The 20,376-nt window shown below is 34.8% G+C and overlaps 1 protein-coding gene across 4 annotated transcripts in view; it reads left to right on the top strand.

Annotated features, from left to right (window-relative positions):
* The window catches only part of ERBB4 (erb-b2 receptor tyrosine kinase 4), a 1,160,906-nt gene extending 1,140,964 nt beyond the window's left edge, over nt 1-19,942 (top strand). For 2 of the 4 annotated variants that reach the window (XM_007966140.3, XM_007966143.3), the window contains exons 26-28: nt 13,584-13,631; nt 14,430-14,727; nt 17,516-19,942. In XM_007966140.3, coding sequence (XP_007964331.2) covers nt 13,584-13,631; nt 14,430-14,727; nt 17,516-17,961 — 792 coding nt within the window. In that variant the 3' untranslated portion in view covers nt 17,962-19,942. The remainder of the gene's footprint in view (nt 1-13,583; nt 13,632-14,429; nt 14,728-17,515) is intronic. The other 2 variants (XM_007966144.3, XM_007966145.3) reach the window with 1 other exon arrangement.
* Nucleotides 19,943-20,376: the final 434 nt, after the last annotated feature.

The raw sequence follows: 20,376 nt of genomic DNA, 5'->3' as shown, positions 1-20,376 counted from the left end.
AATCTACAAAAGTCTTCAGATCTCAGTTTATTAAAGAGGTGACATATAGGAATGATGTCTCCACCAAACAGGGCATGAGAGTTCAAACATTTCCTACATGACTACATGCCTGTTTTAGTGTGTCAACTTTCTCTAAAAAGACCAGCAATCACAAGGAAGGAAAATTCAACTGAAGCATACATTCAGTACAGAGGACTTCTCCTTGGCCTGTTGACAATGCCTCATCATGAATTCTGAGATCTGTCTTATTAGGACTCTGTCAGATGATTTCAAGTGTTCAGCAGAAGTGATTAAAAAAATCAAGGCCAACCCATACTCTGTAAAAAATGTGAATGTCTAATATTTACATTCCATTGACTTTCTCACCCTCATCATTTAAATAATACAAAAATAATAAAGATGTTATTTCAGTTTATCATAATCTCTACTGTTAGGTCAGTTAATTTGTTTTAGTTGGTTAAGGATTTTATTACTGGATATTTCATGTACACCTTTCTGTGACTAAGTGGTGAGAGTTCTAAGGAGCCTTTCTTTGACTAAAGCATAGCAGTTTTACTTTTCGAAGGAATGCTTTAAAATAATTTTAAATGAATTAGTAGACATTTAAATGAAACTTGTACATTATTTCTCACTATTCTACTTATGTCAATGACAGCAATCATTTTAACAACTGTTTCAAATTGGTTTTTAAACTTTTTTAAAAATTTAAAATTTTTAATCTTTGTGGGTACATAGTCGGTATATATTTTGGGTGTATAGGAGATATTTTGATACAGGCATACAATGTCTAATAATCACATCAGGGTAAATAGGGTTTTCATCATCTCAAGCATTTATCATTTGTGTTACAAGCAATCCAAGATATGTTCTTATTTATTTTAAAATATACAACTAAATTACTATCGACTGTGGTCACTCTGTTGTGTTATCAAATACTAGATCTTATTTACTCTATTTTTTTTTTTGTACCCATTAACCATGCCCAGTTCCCCTTACTCTCCCCTCAACTACCACTCCCAGCCTCTGGTAACCATCCTTCTACTCTCTATCTCCATAATTTCAATTGTGTTAATTTTTAGCTCCCACAGATATGCGAGAACATGCAAAATTCATCTTTCTGTGCCTGGCTTATTTTACTTCAAATAAAATTTGTGATACAGAATTTGCAAAATAACCTCTACCTTCACACAGATAATCATGTCACTGTGTAAATACTTTCACTGTGGTATATAAGAAGTGTATGCTTATTTGGATGGCAGCATTTTGTTGGTTTTGTGTGAGGGATACTTGGAAAATTCAGCACTCAGCTGTATTTTCTTTATGTCACTGGAGAAAAAAGCCTATTATTGCACATTTATCTACTATGTTATTCTATTCAAAGATTTAACATAAACATGAGCTTATAAAGCTCATAAAGCACACAGCATAGGCATTATTATTCCCGTTTTACAGATGAGAACACTAAGCTTAGAGAATACTTTTTTATGGCAGCAGGGCTGTTGGGTGACAATCCTTTTCTCTTATGAAGAGCTCTTCTCCAGCAGCTACTTCCCTTCTCAGAAACATGCACTATGTAATTTTGATTTAGAATTTCATTGACTTACAAGTTTGATTTTCTATAGCATTTAGCCACGATTGTCCTTAAAATACTTCTTGAATATTTTAAAATGGCCCTTCCTTATGTGTTTGCTCTGTGCACCACAGTGTGGAAATGCAGTTAGGTGGTATGTACCACTTGTAGAGAAAGGATACATTTTGCATCTGCCTATAGTTGCTTTGTCTACAAGGTCTGTCGTGTTATTGTTCTTAGTTAACAATTTATGTTTTTCAGGGATACAGCTAAACCCTGGTTCTCTAGGTCTCCAAAGCAATAGGAAATACACAGGTGTCTGAGGGGAATGCTGTCATACTAGTGACAATAGAATCTTGAAGTTTTATAGCTGAATGTGAAATGTTCATTGACTTCAGAATCACTCACCATTTGTAAGAATACTTTTAAAAAACTTTGCCATTAGAATTAAGATTTCCAACAATGGCTTCAGAAATAGTAACTGATACAGACAGAAAGAGAGTACTAGATGAGATAGATATAATATTCAGATAATTGCATCTGAGTTCAATTCCACCCAAGCCATCTGCAGAATAAGAAGTGCACCATATGTAATATCAGGGATGCTAAAATTCCACATCCTTTAAAACTTATCCAACTGGCTTGATGGAGTCACTGAGATTTTCATCAATAGAGCCACTCTTTGGGTTTAAGATATTTTTTAATCTATCCTTTGATTCAATATATCTTTGCTGAACATTCACCATGTCTGTGCCCCTGGCACTGTGCTAGATATGAAAAATTTAACAGTAAATTAGAGTGAATCCTCTTCCAAATAGACTCATAGTCTAAGAAAAAAGACATACTAATGAAATAAACAGAATACAGTTGTTAAATTATTCACATGGGGCACATAATGGGTTCTTTGATAAATACTTTTTGAATCAATAATTAAATATAATCAAGGTACTGATAATTTTTCATAACATCACAATGTAATCAAGGCAACGAAGCCAGAAAGAGCATTGAGGAAGTAATTGGAGCTTGGGCAGAGATCGGAGGCGAGAGAGGAAAGGGCTTATCAAGAAAATCTGAGATGTATTTGACTGAAGGCTTATGAGGAAAGAGCAAAGGAAGCTGGAGAAATTGGCAAGGATCATAGTTACCAAAGCCTCCAATGCCACCAATAATGGACTTCATTTAGCCTGAGGGCAACAGTAGGTCTTGCAGTTTTGTTTTGTTTCTGAGACAGAGTCTTACTCTGTCACCCAGGCTGGAGTGCAGTGGTGTGATCTCAGCTCACTGCAACCTCCCCTTCTTGGGTTCAAGCAATTCTCCTGCCTCAGCCTCCCAAGTAGCTGGGATTACAGGCATACACCATCACGCCTGTTGCATTTTTAGTAGAGATGGGGTTTTACCATCTGGGGGTTTCACCAGGCTGGTCTCGAACTCCTGACCTTGTGATCCGCCCACCTTGGCCTCCCAAAGTGCTGGGATTACAGGTGTGAGCCACCATGCCCAGAGGTCTTGCAATTTTTTAAGGAGGGGGATAAAGTATAAATATTAGATTGGAGTGAAGGGAAAGAATAAGATCAAGAACAGCTAGAAGGTTGTTACAGTACTCTAGTCAAGAAATGGTACCATAATTAATGGTACCTAATGGCCTGTTTTCCTTAGTGCATCCTAGTTTACTTCTATATCAGAAACATAATTATTAATAACACTTTATTTTACTAAGTATCACAGTTGGAGTGATAAATTTTTGGGCACCTTAACCACAACTGAAATAGTGGCCATGAGGATGAAGAGAATGGTTAGATTCTGGGGGTATTAAGAGGTTTGAAAGGGTAGACCTTGGATGCTTAGATACAAGGGGTGGGATAGAGGAGACATCAAAGATAACACTAAGATATTTGACTTGCACAGTTGGACAAGTTATTGATATTATCCACCAAGCCAAGAAAGACAAGCAAGCCCAAGAGAGAAGATGGCCATTTCAATTTAAGAAATGTGATGTTTGAAGTGCTATGAAACAGATCAATAGAGATTATCAGGGCAGCTGTTAGTTATATGGGTATGACATGGTATTCAGTAGTTCAGTGTTACCTGAAGTAATTCCATTATAATCTACTAACACCAATTTGAGAAGATTTTATGAGTGAATTCATCAGACTAAATAGATGCCCTCTGACCTAGCTAAAGCCATGTTTCTGGGCAGAAAATAAAAGTGTAGATAATTGAGGATGTTTTGGGAGTGTGAGTCGCTGATCAAGAATTGTACACCTGGAATGGGAGGACAATATAGTCCTATTTTCCACAGAGCTGGGGCAGAAATAAATGGGCCCAGGAATCTGTTAGGAATAAAGAATCACGGGCCTGAAACTGCAAAATCAACTTTAGTGGGGAAAGACTGAGATCAGATTTTGCCTGCTTTAGAGTTTCAGCTGGGCTGTCCTTGGTTCAGGTAGACAATCTAAGGATCCTCAGCAGATAGATGTTTTTCTAATTAGGCCTGTTAGTAACTAGCCGTATGTTCTTGAAGAAAGTCATTTACCATCTCTATGGGTCATCTATGGTACTAATGGCAGATTTAAATAAGATTCTCTAGTTTTAATTCCATTTTATTTTTTGCTTTCTTCATTTTTTTTAGTAAAGTGTTACAATTTTAGAAATTAAAACAAAATTATTATGGCCGTGATTCTGGTTAATCTGGGTTGACTTTGGCAGCAACCATGTAAATGGAAAACTAAGAAGTATTGATCATTTTTTTTTATTTTAGAAAATTCTAAAATGGTTCACAAATAGATGCAGGAATGCTTTGTATATTTTTCCTCTTCCTTTTTATATGCAGCAAAATCAGATTTGGGGGCTTTTCAGTCATGGTGAAAGCTGCTTAGACTACGGTCAACAAGTAGCTCTCGGGGAGGGCTATTTTCTCTTGGGGTGTTGCCTTCAATCTGATATTCTTTCTGGCCTAGATCAGTTGTAAATACCAGCCTGTTTCTGTGAAATGTAACTAGTGTTTGCTGTGGGCTGATGGGACAGTCATGTGCTGTTTGTTCTGTCAGTGGCTGTACTGGAGTATTCACAGTACATTATTCAGATCAGCTCACAGGAACCAGCTGTCCTAATTCCAGGTGGACTGTTAGAAATCTTTTTACTTACGGCAACAGCTGTACCACCTGGTAGCTTAAAGAGCAGTAGTTGGATGAATAAACCATTGTTACAAATTCACTTTTTATCTGGTAAACAGTTTGCATAAACTAGCATAACTGAAGATATTTTCAACCTGGTCCACATTGCAATGATATAAACACTGAAGGGCTTTATCTGTATTATGTTAAATTGTTTCCTTGTTGTCAACACCTATCATTTAAAACACTGAATAAAATCTACATGCCAAAATACGGTTTATAAAATTTGCAATTCTATTTCCTATATTATTTGTTTTCCATCCTCCAATACACAAACCGTGCCCTTCATATTTTTTACATTCTCACACATAGATTGCTCTAAATACTCTTATTGAAATTTTAAATATATAATAAAGCATTCTGAGCTTGGATAATTACTAAAGAGAAGATTGAATATTTCACTCTTGCCTTATGATTTGCCAGTAAATAAAATAACTCTAAACTCTAAATAGAGTAACAAATACTTCTAAGTAGAACTCTTACTATTTTTAGTGAACATCACTCATTTGTTGATAAACAATATCTGCATGTGAAACACAGGAAAAACAAAACGAAAGCTACCCCACAAATGAGCTAACAGCCTGTAAAAGACAACGTGTTTGATTGTATGGGTTAAATAACCTTTGTTTTCTTGTTTTAAGCTATTAATTGCCTTAGCATGTATATGAATGCATATACATGTGTATGCACATATATATCTAACATATGTATCCACACAAACACAGAGCCTAAAATTCAGATTTAAGTCTTCACTGATAGTACAAAAGGAAACATATTATATGTAGGCAAATACATTACATTTCAAATTCTAAAATTATGGCATTCAAATTCCAAGTGTTTATGGTCTTTTTTTTCTTATTCTTAGTTCAAACATGCCTTATAGATTACTTATTTTTAAAATTATTTTAATAATCCCTAGATAGTATCTTATTGCATAGACAGATCTGGAGATAAATGCTGTGAAGGTAAAAGTATATCAAGTAACAGATAGAAATATTGTGAAGGTAAAAGTATATCAACTGACAATAAGCATGTATGTATATGTTGATTTTTAATAACTGGCTTTTATAGGTAGAGTGTTTAAATAACATATATCTTTTCTGTGAAGGGCAACCTGTTTTATAGATAAAGTACTATTTTAATAAATACTACTTTTAATTAATATGTTTATGGCCAGCTTTTATATATAGTATTTAATACTATAAGGATATCCCTTTTGTCTAATAAACTTATAGCCTATTCAATAACAAGTTAATATCTGTCTTCAAATTAAAGTGTCACTAAATTTACTTTAAGAGTATATTAATATGTATTTCAGCTTAGAACAAATGTTTTGATTAAGGCGAATGCTTTCAGCTATATTTTAAAAATAGGTTTGTTTCTGGAAAACAAACAATGCAACCTCTAAAAGATACTTCTTACTATTTATTAAATGTTAATTTGAGGCTGTAAGGTATAATGGATTGCACTTTGGATGGGAACTCAGGGAATCTTGTTTCTAGTACCGTCACTATTTTTGTTACCTTGGAAAATTAACCTCTCAGAGTGTCAGAGTCTCTATCTGTACAATAAAATTCTAAAACTTTTTTTCAAAATTGTATTTTCATGAATTATCATCCAAATGTGGTTAGGCTCATAAAAACATACAATTATATATTGCATGTAGCCTAAGTGATACTTTGTACAATAGATAGCCCATTTAAAAAAGGAAAGAGAAATTGATGAATCGACTTTGAAAAGATTTATGAGAGAAAACTTTATAAGATACTTTGCTTTAATGCTAATCACATTTTATAATATTCAATAACTAATTGTGTGAGCTTAAGGCAGAAAATTCATTTTACATGTAAATCCTTTGATAGTTGGAAGTGATCTTTCCCATTACCTGTCCTATACCCATATTCTTCTTTTTAGAGTTAAATAAACTAAAAGACCAAGAAGCTAAGGAATTTGTTAAAAGTCATGTGACTTAGTGAAAAATATTCAAGAATGCAATCCTGGAGGTAGAAGGATTTCATGAGACCATTTGTTTTAGGTCTGTGAAGTTTTTGTCTTCAAAAGATGCCTGACCCGGTGCATTGTTGGCATCCTGAAAAATCCTCATCAGATACTCTTTATGATGTTGGGATAAAAACCACACAAGCAGAGACAATTTCATGATTCATTTGAAGAATCAGGCTACTCCAGAATTTGTACATAGTTAAGACTTGATGATCTCATTTCTATTCTTAAAGACACTGCATTAGAACTAGATGTTCTTAAGCATACATTAAAAAAAGAAAAGAAAAATAGCCTACCCTCTCTAACTGAAAAGAATTACTGAGAAGTCTTTGAGAAACTCCTAGAAGTTCTCCTCTTTAGATTTCTAGCTACATGCATTAGCTAGTAGCTAAGTGATAATTAGGAAAAGGTTCAATTATCACAACATGCTAATGAAAATGAATATAAACATGCCAAAAAAGAGAAAGTTGCTAGAACAAACCAAACAATACAAAAATTTAGAACTTGCACCAGGGTAAAGAAATCAATTCTGTGTGATAACTAATCTCAAGAAGGGTGACACAATTCTTGTTGTTATCTTGAATGAAGCTAAGGAATGTTGACATTAGTGGAAAATTATATTTCTTCATGCCCTTTCTTTTTTGACTGTGCTAATAATATTCTTTGATTCCATCACACAATATTGCTCAAAGAAGCAACTTAAAGCAGAAACCTGTAAAGTGAGGAGAATGTTCAGCTTCATTTTATTGACTCATCTAGCCATGAATATTTTAAAAGGAAATATCCTCTTGTTCTACTGATATTTGGAAAGGGTACAGGAATTGCTGCCTGGGGATACAATAGCTTACTTACCCTCAGTGAAGCAGGAAGAAGAATTTATTGACTAAGCCTTGTACTAGGAACAATAAATCCATAATCAAGAGTGCTGTCATGAAAAATCTTTTTGCTCTCCAGTTATTTAAAATTGTCTCTTCCTGCTTCAGGGCTGGCTTTGCTCTTGGTGAGGTAGGTAAATGTATATATACACAATATGATTTTAGATAAAAAGGACTTGTAAGAAAGAATGGAAAAATACACACACACACACATACACACAAATCCTATTAACTCTTAATACTCAAAGTTTCCTTCTTTCCAATTTAAGTCTTTGTAACTAATTTAAGTGAAAATAAGTGGGGTGGAGCAATACTGTAACGCATTTTATACCTAAGGTAATGAGTTTCAGATGTGCCTACTTAAGTCATTAAGTTCTTTTCACTAAAACTAGAAAAAGAAACAGAATTTGAGAAAATAGTTGAAGCATAACACAAAGGAAGAGAGGGCAAAGATGAGTAAGAAAAGAAATGCTGAAGTCAAAATCTATGTGTGGTATAATGTAACGGTCATAGAGTGACGGGCTTTGTGGTCAGATAGCCAACTATGGATGTGTGCACACGGCAGATCCTTTAATTTCTCTGCTCAATATTTTTGTCTATAAAATGAGAGTTATAATTTTTAATAATGCTATTTACCTTGCAAGTTTATAAGAATACATAAAACCTAAAATAGTCCAAGGTATAGGGTAGGTACATAATACATATATATGTGTTTGTGTGTGTGTGTATACATATATGTTAGTTTCTCTTTCTATTTCTTAATTTCCCTAAGAGTCATCATGTATTCATCTATGAAACAGAATAGACTCAAAATAAAGTAGACTTTGAGGACTGACTTAAGAAAAGCAGGATTATTAAGCATTATAGAAGACACCATTTTCATATGCTTTGTAAATTCTGTCCTGACTCTTGTTCATATTTACAGATACCACTCATAGCTTCCATTTATTAAATTTTTTAATTGAGTACATGAGACATATACAAAAGATGAAAAGTTCCAAGATTAATGAGTGAATAAAGAATGAGAGCTGGCCAGGCGCGGTGGCTCACGTCTGTAATCCCAGCACTTTGGGATGCCGAGGCAGGTGGATCACGAGGTCAGGAGTTCAAGACCAGCCTGACCAAGATAGTGAAACCCCATCTCTAAAAATTAGCAAAGCATGGTGGCGGGAGCCTGCAATCCCAGCTACTTGGAAGGCTGAGGCAGAGAATTGCTTGAACCTGGGAGGCAGAGATTGCAGTGAGCCGAGATCGCGCCACTGCACTCCAGCCTGGGTGACAGAGCGAGACTCCGTCTCGAAAAACAAACAAACAAACAGCAACAAAAAAGTATAAGAGCCCAAGTCAATATTTCTTCAACTGGACCATAGAGTCATTATTGGGTGTGTGTGTGTGTGTGTGTGTGTGTGTGTGCGCAGAGTAAGAGAGATTGTTCAAAAAAGTAGAGTCCCACAGAATCAAACCAAATAGAAAAATGAGTAAATAAATATATGTATACATAAATAGACAAAAGATATTATGTGTAATATATATAAAATTCAGCCAGCAGCTGAAATCTCAATAGACTTCTCCCAGCCATTTTTGGGTTTGGCACATATGGACACATTTTCTTTGTTTCCTTCTGATTGCCCTGTGAAAAATGAAGGTTCTAAATCTAAATGTCTCAAAACACTGGTATGTTGAACTCAGTTGTGAGAAAGATGCAGAGTTACAACCATGCATCAGGAATTATAATTTATAATACAATAATTATAACATAATGCAATAAACATTTTCTGTATGCTGCTGTGTGTCCTGTGAAAGTGTGGAAATGCCCATCAGAGTGTTAAGCAGGTATGTCAGGGAAGATAAAAGGTTGAGAACCTTTAATAGTTACTATGTGGAAGTGTCTAGATAATAAATTAGTGCTGATGGATTAGCACCGTCTTACAGAGACATTTTATTTTAGTCAAAAGAATTTGGAGTATTTCTTGAACCTAGAAATTGTAATCTTGTAATTACTGTTGAAAGTAATAGTTATTTAAAGATTAGAAAATGACTCTCATTGATCACATGTTTAATTTAGATAGAAGCTAGGCATTAGGCCTGTATTTTTGTTTTGCTTCCTCTGAAAGTAGATTTGTATAATAACTTTTTTAAATATCACGAGATACAGTCCATCTATTTAATAGTTAAAATTTCTCAGGAACAATATAAACAATACAAATATAAGAACTACTGTGCATAAAATGTGACAAAGGTTCTAATATTTATCATTCAACAAAAAAGTAAATTTTAGAACATGATGTATTTAAAAGTGCATTTAATACTGTATTTGATTTATTTGCTGATACTTGCCTTCTCTGTAATCTCTGGCATTTAAATCCAAGTTAATCATACAATGTCCCAGTGATATGGCCACAGAATTAAACTCATTCCATCCATCACCCTTACAAACGCCCCCCACCAGGAACAAACTCAGTGTCACCTGCCAGTTCATAACCCACCTCTTTCTATCTCTGCCCTGCTGACAGTAAATTGCCTCACCAGCTAATTGAACAGATGCACCCAGTGCTGCTTCCTAAAGATCTGCAAAGCTGGACTTTGATGGACAGCAGAAAGTAGCACAATGGAAAAACAAAAGCTTTTAACTGAGAGCATTGCTTTGTTCTGCTTAGAACTTTAAGGTCACTCCAGCTCATTTTGACTGCTGTGAGGATCTTAATTTTTACTCAACCAATTTACTTGCAGCTGTCATTCTTTCCAATATTAAAAGTTCAGCTCTTCAAGTGTGGGGAATTGAGGGAGAGAGAAATGAGAAGAGCTTGTTTCAAACTAAAAACAGCAAAAACAAGTAAAATCTGGCTTGGCTCTGAAGTACAAAAAGTTATTTTCAAAGCTTATAAATTATGACATCGTGATTAACATGTAATTTAAATATATTTAAACAACAATTATATCACATTTCCAGCCCAGCTAATTGGCCTCACAGATGTTCCCTTGGAGCTGCATTGCCCTTCCACGGGGAAATGAATGAGGTGCTTTTTATCATGGAAAACAGATAAAAAAGCAAACTGAAAAAATGGAAACAGAAACATAAAAAGCAGCCAGTAACCCTAAAAACAATGAATGCTAAAGGGGTTTTGCTTAGCATTTTTTTCCATTTTAATGCTGAAAACAGGAAAATTCATGAAGATGCTCCTATTACTGTGATGCTATTTGGCAGTTTGTCCAGATATGGAGTTGGCAGGTTGCTGACTGAAAGACTTGTCAAAGCAGGGACAGTGGATGCATTCTAATAGGGCACGGCCCCGCTTTCTGTCTTGGAACAGACTAACCGCAAGAGTCCCAGTTATTTTAATCCATTTCCTTTACAATGGAAGCCATTCTAGCCCAGATAATGAATATAGATAATAAACTGTTCCCCGATGAAGAATGACTTGTAAGTTGTTCCTTTGATTGTTTATGTCTCAGGTTTTGTAAAGTGCAAAATGTGCAATCAATACTCATTTCTCAGCTGTAATTCTAGTCAAACATTACCCAGTACAGCACCTTTTGCAAGGTAAGAGGTCAAAGGAGCACTAGTAATTATGAATATTTCGGAATACCTTGCATTCTAATATAGAATCATAGAATTGAAATAAATTGCCTTGTTTCATTCTTGCCTTTTCTTCCAACAATCTCAGATTATAATCGATAGTGTAAATTCTAAAAGGACAGTGGTCATGTCTTTCTTAGTATATCGTGGTATCGCTGGCATCTACCACAGTGCCTGTACTTTTACTGTAGAGATTTAGTAATATTTGTGAAGTACTTGCCAAATAATTCGTGTTTAATGAAGAAGGTAAGGCCAGTGTTTGTAGTTTGGTGAAGTTCCACCAGGCAGTTCCATATTTCCTGTACTGTCACTCTATATTACAAATCACTGGACTGTAAAAAATTATTTCCTCAAATTTTAAGAACAAATGTACTGGATTTCCGGTATTTCTAAAATATAGTAAAACATGCCTATATTTAAGATGATTAGAGAATAGATGAGCATTTTAAAATGCCTCTTTGATGAGTAGCTTTGGCATCCTGATTGCTTTATTTTAGAAATTCAATTTAGTGGATATGAATATTTAAATGTGATATGTTCTTTACATTTTTATAATAGTGCAGAGTTTACAAAGTTCATTTATATGCATTATCTTACTTCATATTTATTAATAATAAAATAGAGAGGCCAAGAATGAAAACGAGGGTCTGAGATGTTTCATGATTCACCAAATTCACACCACTTATCATTGGAACTAAAGCCCAGGTCATTAAACGATCTGTCTGTTGCACAGTAGCACCTCCTATGTATTGCATATTAAATATATCTCTGACTTTCCATGTCATAATCTTTGGTGTGTTGTTAGTTATGTTACTAAAGAAGAAAATAGATAAATATTCTAATGCCACCATAGTTATGGGGAAAATTAAAACATAAACTCACTATAGGGGTTCAGACCGTGTCCCTTGATTAGTCCAGCAGACTAAGTTAGTTAAGGAAGATTATATTATCCAGTTGTTACTGATGTACTTTAAATACTTAATCTCCATGGGACCATATTCTTCTTAGAATGCTTCGTGAATCTAAATCATATGAACAGTGACCTGGAATAATATTTATCTGTTTCATATAAAAGATGTTAAGTATCTGTAATCCCAGCACTTTGGGGGCTGAGGGAGGCGGATCACGAGGTCAGGAGATCGAGACTATCCTGGTTAACACAATGAAACCCCATCTCTACTAAAAATACAAAAAATTAGCTGGGCATGGTGCCAGGCGCCTGTAGTCCCAGCTACTCGGTAGGCTGAGGCAGGAGAATGGCGTGAATCCGGGAGGCGGAGCTTGCAGTGAGCCGAGATCCTGCCACTGCACTCCAGCCTGGGTGACAGGGTGAGACTCATCTCAAAAAGACAAACAAACAAAAAAGATGTAAGGTATCTTAGAGGTTGATTTTAGTCATCTCTGTTTACTTAAAGCTGGATTGTAGAGAATATGAGCTTCATAAAATTAAGCGGTTTGGGTCTGTGTTTTACATTATCCCTGTGCCTAGAAAAGTGCCTGGCACATAGACAGTAGGTTCTCAAAAAATGTGTTTAATGTATTTTTTTATTAAGAAACAGAATTAGTATCATACAACTCCTTTTCCTTACCCTGAGGAACACTGTCCTTCATATTTTATTATATTTTTATACCCTCTTTCAGTTAGCCCATAGGATGGAGTGTTAAGCTATAAAAATACACATGTATTTTTGTTGTTGTTTCTTTAACTGAAATCTGATTTTGACTCATTATAAATATATAAGGGGAATCTAAAGCATGTTTCCAGGAAATGAATTGATTTTCCAAATTTTCTGCTCTTTCTTAACTTAAAAAAAATGTAAGACTGAAGATAAAATAGCATATACCTTTTAATAAGGAGAGGCAAAGGAGTTTACCCTTTGCTGAAGTGGTGAAAAATAAATGTAGCTTGATAGCAAAAATTACTGCAGGCAAATCGAAATCTCCTGCTATCTCCTTCCAGAAACTATTTATTCTAAGAGAAAAAATAACAGCAGAGTATATGGCCATTTCAATCTTTTGACATGTAAAGAAGGAAATCATTTCCCATTTACATCTATAGTTCATTTACTACTTTTTCCCTTCCAGTAGGGTTAATCAGAAGAAAGTTTATTATTTACTTTCTAATCCATTCAAAAATTTTGCTTTTTCTGTATAATTTGCCATTTCAGGGATTGAATTAAAATATTTATTTTCCTCAAAACATATAAATAAGCTTGCTTATGGTCAGAATACAGACAATCTTACTGCTTATGAAGCTTCACTGTTGTGCACTTTTCCCCCTTTGGTTCATACGACTCATGTGGCTTTTCTTTTTCGTTTCTTTTTTTAATTTTTTCATTCATATTGCCTCTTATTATATCCATCATTCCATTTTTCTTTCCTATTAGAGTGAAATTGGACACAGCCCTCCTCCTGCCTACACCCCCATGTCAGGAGTAAGTATTTCACAATCAACCTTCATCCTTTAGGATTTTTGGTCTTTGCTTACCATGTTTCCTCTCTCTTGTCTCTGCACAATTTCCTCATTTTGCCTTTGCCAACAGTGAGTTAAGAATTTGCTGTACATTGTGTAGCTGCCTTTGTAGATGTGTTTTTATCTCAGTTGATAATCCGAAATTGAGATCTCATGCATCAACAGTAGCTTTCAATTTTTATCTGAAGGATTTACCTGCGCATATAAATTATGCTTCTGGATGTGGAGGTGATCTTTACTTCCCTGAGTATAGGTCATGCACTAAGAAAGTCAGAATTACAGTGATGATCCTCTAGTTAGGTACTAGAGCCTCAAATTCATAATAACTACAGAATTTTAGAAGGCGATAAAGACAAAGGATTATTCAAAATATATCCATGTACCTCTGTTCTTAATGACAACTGTCTATAATTAATGACACTCCCATTTATCATAAAAATTCACTTTGAAGTTTATATTAAATATAGGCACTTGTGGGAAAAGGGCATCAAATACTTTTTATTAGATTGTGTTACAGTTGGTTAATAAAACTAAAATGTGTACTTCAAAATTATTTTCTGATGATTTATCTTTTAAGAAAAGCAGAAATTTTAGGTGTTTCTAGTTTGTAACTCAAATTCATTAGCCACTAGGGAAAAATAAATAAATACTATGACTATTCTCTAAAAGACTGGCTTTGACATCCTTGTGACTATTAACATTCATTTTTAAACTATTTCTAACAACACCTTCTCTCTAAATATGTTTCTCTTATTAACAGAATCAGTTTGTATACCGAGATGGAGGTTTTGCTGCAGAACAAGGAGTGTCTGTGCCCTACAGAGCCCCAACTAGCACAATTCCAGAAGCTCCTGTTGCACAGGGTGCTACAGCTGAGATTTTTGATGACTCCTGCTGTAATGGCACCCTACGCAAGCCAGTGGCACCCCATGTCCAAGAGGACAGTAGCACCCAGAGGTACAGCGCTGACCCCACCGTGTTTGCCCCAGAACGGAGCCCACGAGGAGAGCTGGATGAGGAAGGTTACATGACTCCTATGCGAGACAAACCCAAACAAGGTACGAACTGATTATTCAAAAATGATTGCCATTTGAAGTTCACTTCCATCAAGATAAACAAAGTACACAATGGACATGGCCAGATAGCTGTACAGCACAACATTTGTGACCTAGTAAAGGCCTAGGCTACTGCTACTTGCAGTATGGTCCCTGAATCGGCAGCATCCACATTATTTATTATTATTTATATAAATCAGAATCTCAGGCAGGCCCCATCTGAATAGGAATCTGAATTTTAACAAGATCCCCAGGCTATCTGCATACAGCAATGAGCCTTGAGAAGCACTATTTTAAACATATTTTGTTGAAACATTTGAATGAGGTAGCAGACCACAAAGTGTCAGGACCATAGTTTTATTGGACTTAATTGTGGAGATCATAAAGACTGGTATTGTTGGCAAATGTGCCTGATGCTTTTGATGGCACTAATAAATGATTTGTTTGACTCATTTAAATGATGTCATTTAAACAACCTAGTTTATTACAGGAAAATACTATGTTTTTATATGACATTTTTCAAAAATTAAAGTTTTGACCCTGTATATACTTACAAGCATACCATCAAGATTTGAAAATAATAGTTTGTGGTTTTACAAAGCATAACAATAATTTTGTAAAGTTAGTAGTAGAAATGTTAAGCACCCAAATCAAATAATGCTTCAATATTGCAACAAAGCAGCTTTTCTTCTTCTATGCTAACAGTATCACAACAGGGAAGATAGATGATTGTTATTAAAAAATGATGATCATGTCTCTCGCAGTCTTTAGTGTCAATAGTAAACTACATTTTAAAACTCTGAGAAGGGCTTGTTGTAAGGTTATGTTCTCTCCTTCAAAGTAAAATTTAAAGATCTCTAATTGTAAATAACCTTTTAAAATATATCTGTCTAGATAAAACTTTTACATATATAAAACTTTTATACATATAAAAATTTAATGAAGAGTTTGGATGTTCATAGTAGCCTAGTAATGACACAAATGTAGATGTTATGAAGATTTGGTGGATTCACCCCAAAGAAGAATCTTTTCTGGGGACATTTTCACTTCAACCGTAAAGTTATTGGACAGCTATACAAGTTTGCATCAGTATAATATATAAGTAGATCGCATTGAGGAAAGGTAATGTAAGGCTAAGAAAAAAGCAAGTCACCCTATATAGTCACACTGTATTTTCAGATTTTACCTCTGAACACTAAGCTCCATTTCTATAAAAGATTGCTATAGTCTCACCTCGTACTCAGAGAGTACAGAATTTTAGTACAGACATTCCTATTCTTTCAATTAAGAAGTTTTAGAAATCTGGTAAGAAAGATCAAATTCTACATTGCTTATAAGTGTTTTCATACACTTGTCAAAGTAAAACTTGTGGCTAAGCATAACGTTCACCCAACTCCTGCAGGGGCAATAACAAACAGTGCAGTAGAACAAGAAGATTACTCAAGAGGAGTTAGAAGACCTGAATTCCATCCCAACACTAATTGTATCCTGCATACATCACTTAATCTCATTTTTCTGTCTACAAAGCTGGAAAAATAAGTCTTGTACTTCTTTTTCACAGAATTGTGAGGATGAAATGATAGTGTCTTATAAAGTCCTATATATGATAGTGGGATATTCATTACTGCCCTTTCACTTGAATAAATGATGCTACATACTTACCTATTCTGTATATGTACATTTGGGGAAAAATAATCCTGGCTTAATAGAATTTTTCTCTGTACTTGTTGGGCTAAGGATAAGAGATAGAAAGTTTGTTTCACAATGGCCTCTCAACAAGGAATTGTGTCCTCCTGATGCCTTGAATTCAAAATAGGAATAGCTTAGGGCTTTGTGTATATAGTAAAAGAGAGGACTATTAGAGGACCTACAATATATATGTGTATATGTCTATGTGCAGTTTATATTATAGACATAGATGTAGAATTAAGAGTCAGGAGAATGGTGGTAATTATTAGCACCGTTTAGGCCAACACCTATACTAGATGGATTTATTAGATTGATCCATACAAAATAGGCACTAATTGACTGGTTTCAATATACAAAATGGCTATTTCATATGATTCAAGCTGATAGTTTGCTATTTTGTGATTATGATTGGTCAATGGAAATATTATAATTATACTTCATTATTAAGTAGAAGTACATGTAATGTCAAGCAAGTCAGCTAGAGGCATGTTGGCTATCTGTTAGATTTGCTTTTTTAGTTGAAATTTTTTCCTCTGATGCTTTCTTTTCCATGTGTAAAACTTTTGTCAGGAGCATCTCCAATCAAATCCTTTTTACCAGTATAGGCAACCATAGCAAACCATAGAGACTAATAAAACATGATTTCTTCACTCCATCTATTCATCTTGGCATGGAACTCAGCTATAGACTCTTTGGTTTTTCAATATCCTTTATAGAAATTAAGCTGTCTGTATATTTAAAGGCTACTTAATTCTAATAGGTAGTCTTATTTCCTAATATAAAAAACTTTTAGAAAACAAAAACATTGAAACAATCAGCCCCATATGCAGAAGAGACAAATGCAATTAGAAAGAAATAAAAATTTAGGAGATAGAAATTCCGATTCTGGCCTCCTTGGCTTCTTGTTTTGTTGTAAACATGTTTGGCCCCGTTACTCTTTTTTTCATAAGACCATGGTAATCCACAAATAGTTGTGAGAAATCATGAAAACAAATCTGTGGTTTTTTGTTCTAGACAAAGAAGCTAACCATTATGTATAACTTTGCTCTGATTAATATTTTCCAGAAAGTAGAGGTTAGCTGATTTTTTTTTATTTCTTTAGAATACCTGAATCCAGTGGAGGAGAACCCTTTTGTTTCTCGGAGAAAAAATGGAGACCTTCAAGCATTGGATAATCCCGAATATCACAGTGCATCCAATGGTCCACCCAAGGCCGAGGATGAGTATGTGAATGAGCCGCTGTACCTCAACACCTTTGCCAACGCCTTGGGAAAAGCTGAGTACCTGAAGAACAATGTACTGTCTGTGCCAGAGAAGGCCAAGAAAGCGTTTGACAACCCTGACTACTGGAACCACAGCCTGCCACCTCGGAGCACCCTTCAGCACCCAGACTACCTGCAGGAGTACAGCACAAAATATTTTTATAAACAGAATGGGCGGATCCGGCCTATTGTGGCAGAGAATCCGGAATACCTCTCTGAGTTCTCCCTAAAGCCAGGCACTGTGCTGCCGCCTCCACCTTACAGACACCGGAATACTGTGGTGTAAGCTCAGTTGTGGTTTTTAGGTGGAGAGACACACCCGCTCCAATTTCCCTACCCCCTGTCTTTCTCTGGTGGTCTTCCTTCTACCCCAAGGCCAGTAGTTTTGACACTTCCCAGTGGAAGATAGAGATGCCATGATAGTTATGTGCTTATCTAACTTGAACATTAGAGGGAAAGACTGAAAGAGAAAGATAGGCAGAACCACAATGTTTCTTCATTTCTCTGCATGGGTTGGTTGGGAGAATGAAACAGCTAGAGAAGGACCAGAAAATGTAAGGCAATACCGCCTGCTATCAAACTAGCTGTCACTTTTTTTCTTTTTATTTTTCCTTCTTTCTTTCTTTTTTTTTTTTTTTAAGCAGATGGTTGGAACACCCATGCTATCTGTTCCTATCTGCAGGAACTGATGTGTGCATATTTAGCATCCCTGGAAATCATAATAAAGTTTCCATTAGAATAAAAGAATAACATTTTCTATAACAAACATATGATAGTGTTTGAAATTGAGAATCCAGTTTCTTTCCCCAGCAGTTTCTGTCCTGGAAAGTAAGAATGGCCAACTCAAATTTCATAATTTAAAAATCTCCATCAAAGTTATAACTAGTAATTATGTTTCGAAGCCTTTTTGGTTTTTTCCATTTTGTTTTGCTCTGACCAATTCCTTTATATTTGCTCCCCAATTTTTGGCTTTAATTTCTAATTGCAAAGATGTTTACATCAAAGTTTCTTCACAGAATTTAAGAAATATTTTAATATAGTGAAATGGCCACTACTTTAAGTATACAATCTTTAAAATAAGAAAGGGAGGCTAATATTTTTATTTTAGCTCTCATTTTTCATGCTATCAAATTATCTTCACCCTCATCTTTTACATTTTTCAACATTTTTTTCCTCCATAAATGACACTACTTGATAGGCCATTGATTGTCTGAAGAGTAGAAGGGAAACTAAGAGACAGTTCTGTGTGATTCAAGAAAACTACTGATACTTTCAGGGTTGGTCCAATGAGGGAATTTATTGAACTGGAAGAAACACACTGGATTGGGTATGTCTACCTGGCAGATACTCAGAAATGTAGTTTGCACTTAAGCTGTAATTTTATTTGTTCTTTTTCTGAACTCCATTTTGGATTTTGAATCAAGCAATATGGAAGCAACCAGCAAATTAACTAATTTAAGTACATTTTTTTAAAAAAGAGCTAAGATAAAGACTGTGGAAACGCCAAACCAAGCAAATTAGGAACCTTGCAATGGTATCCAGGGACTATGATGAGAGGCCAGCACATTATCTTCATATATCACCTTTGCTACGCAAGGAAATTTGTTCAGTTCGTATACTTCATAAGAAGGAATGCGAGTAAGGATTGGCTTGAATTCCATGGAATTTCTAGTATGAGACTCTATTTATATGAAGTAGAAGGTAACTCTTTGCACAAAAATTGGTATAATAAAAAGAAAAACACAAACATTCAAAGCTTATGGATAGGTCCTTGGGTCAAAAGTTGTAAATAAATGTGAAAAATCTTCTCATGCAATTATTTTATTATCCAACACACTAATCTTTTGATACTTGATATAATTCCTTTTCTTCATATACTGCATCCAGTACTAGAACCATCATTATTATGTATCATTTTGAAAGAATACCTGATGAGATGAAGGATGGGAACAAATGACAGAGATGAGTCTCCAAGTAAAGGGGGCCTCACATCAATAATTAGGAAACTTAGATATAAGTCCCCCTTTTTTGAAAATTCTACCCCAAGTCATTTAGATTTTTTAAAAATACATCTTTCTAATGTTAAAATATTGGGACCAAATTAGAGTCAATAGTATAAGATTACTTAATTAGAATAAAAATATCTATTAAGGCAGAGAAAGTTTAGAGAAAGAAAAAAAATCCAAAGAAATTTGTTTCTTCCTATTCTGAACAAGTAAATCCGTCCATCTATCCAAATCTCCTTTATCTAACTGTGTCTACTAAAAGCACTGTATTTTGTGGGGAACACTCAGATAAATGGAATATCATCCCCAACTTCAAAATTCTATCATCTAGGAGATTTAATTAAAATGACATTTTAATTTTTCTATGAGTTCAAAGAATCAGATTGCATAGTCTCTTGTGAAGAGCTGTCATATAATCAGTTGTACAGTAACATATCTCCTTTGAACTCATTTGGGATATAAGTTACACATCCTTCACATTGTTGATGTTGACAAATAGGATAATTTCAGTAATATTATTCAAACATAAACTAGTCTAGAAGAATATTGCATCACTGGCTAATTAACCTATCTAGATTCTAACTTCACCATTAAACCAAAAGCAGATGGTGGTCCTTGGCCAAGAATGATGAAGACATTGTGATTGGTTTTCTTCTAAGCTATAAGAAGTGAGGCAAGCTGAAAAAGTACAGTAG

This window comes from Chlorocebus sabaeus, chromosome 10 (genome assembly GCF_047675955.1).
Source record: "Chlorocebus sabaeus isolate Y175 chromosome 10, mChlSab1.0.hap1, whole genome shotgun sequence".
Classification (NCBI taxonomy): Eukaryota; Metazoa; Chordata; class Mammalia; order Primates; family Cercopithecidae; genus Chlorocebus; species Chlorocebus sabaeus.
The sequence above is the reverse complement of the archived record's forward strand: the minus strand, read 5'-3'. Positions and strand labels throughout refer to the sequence as shown.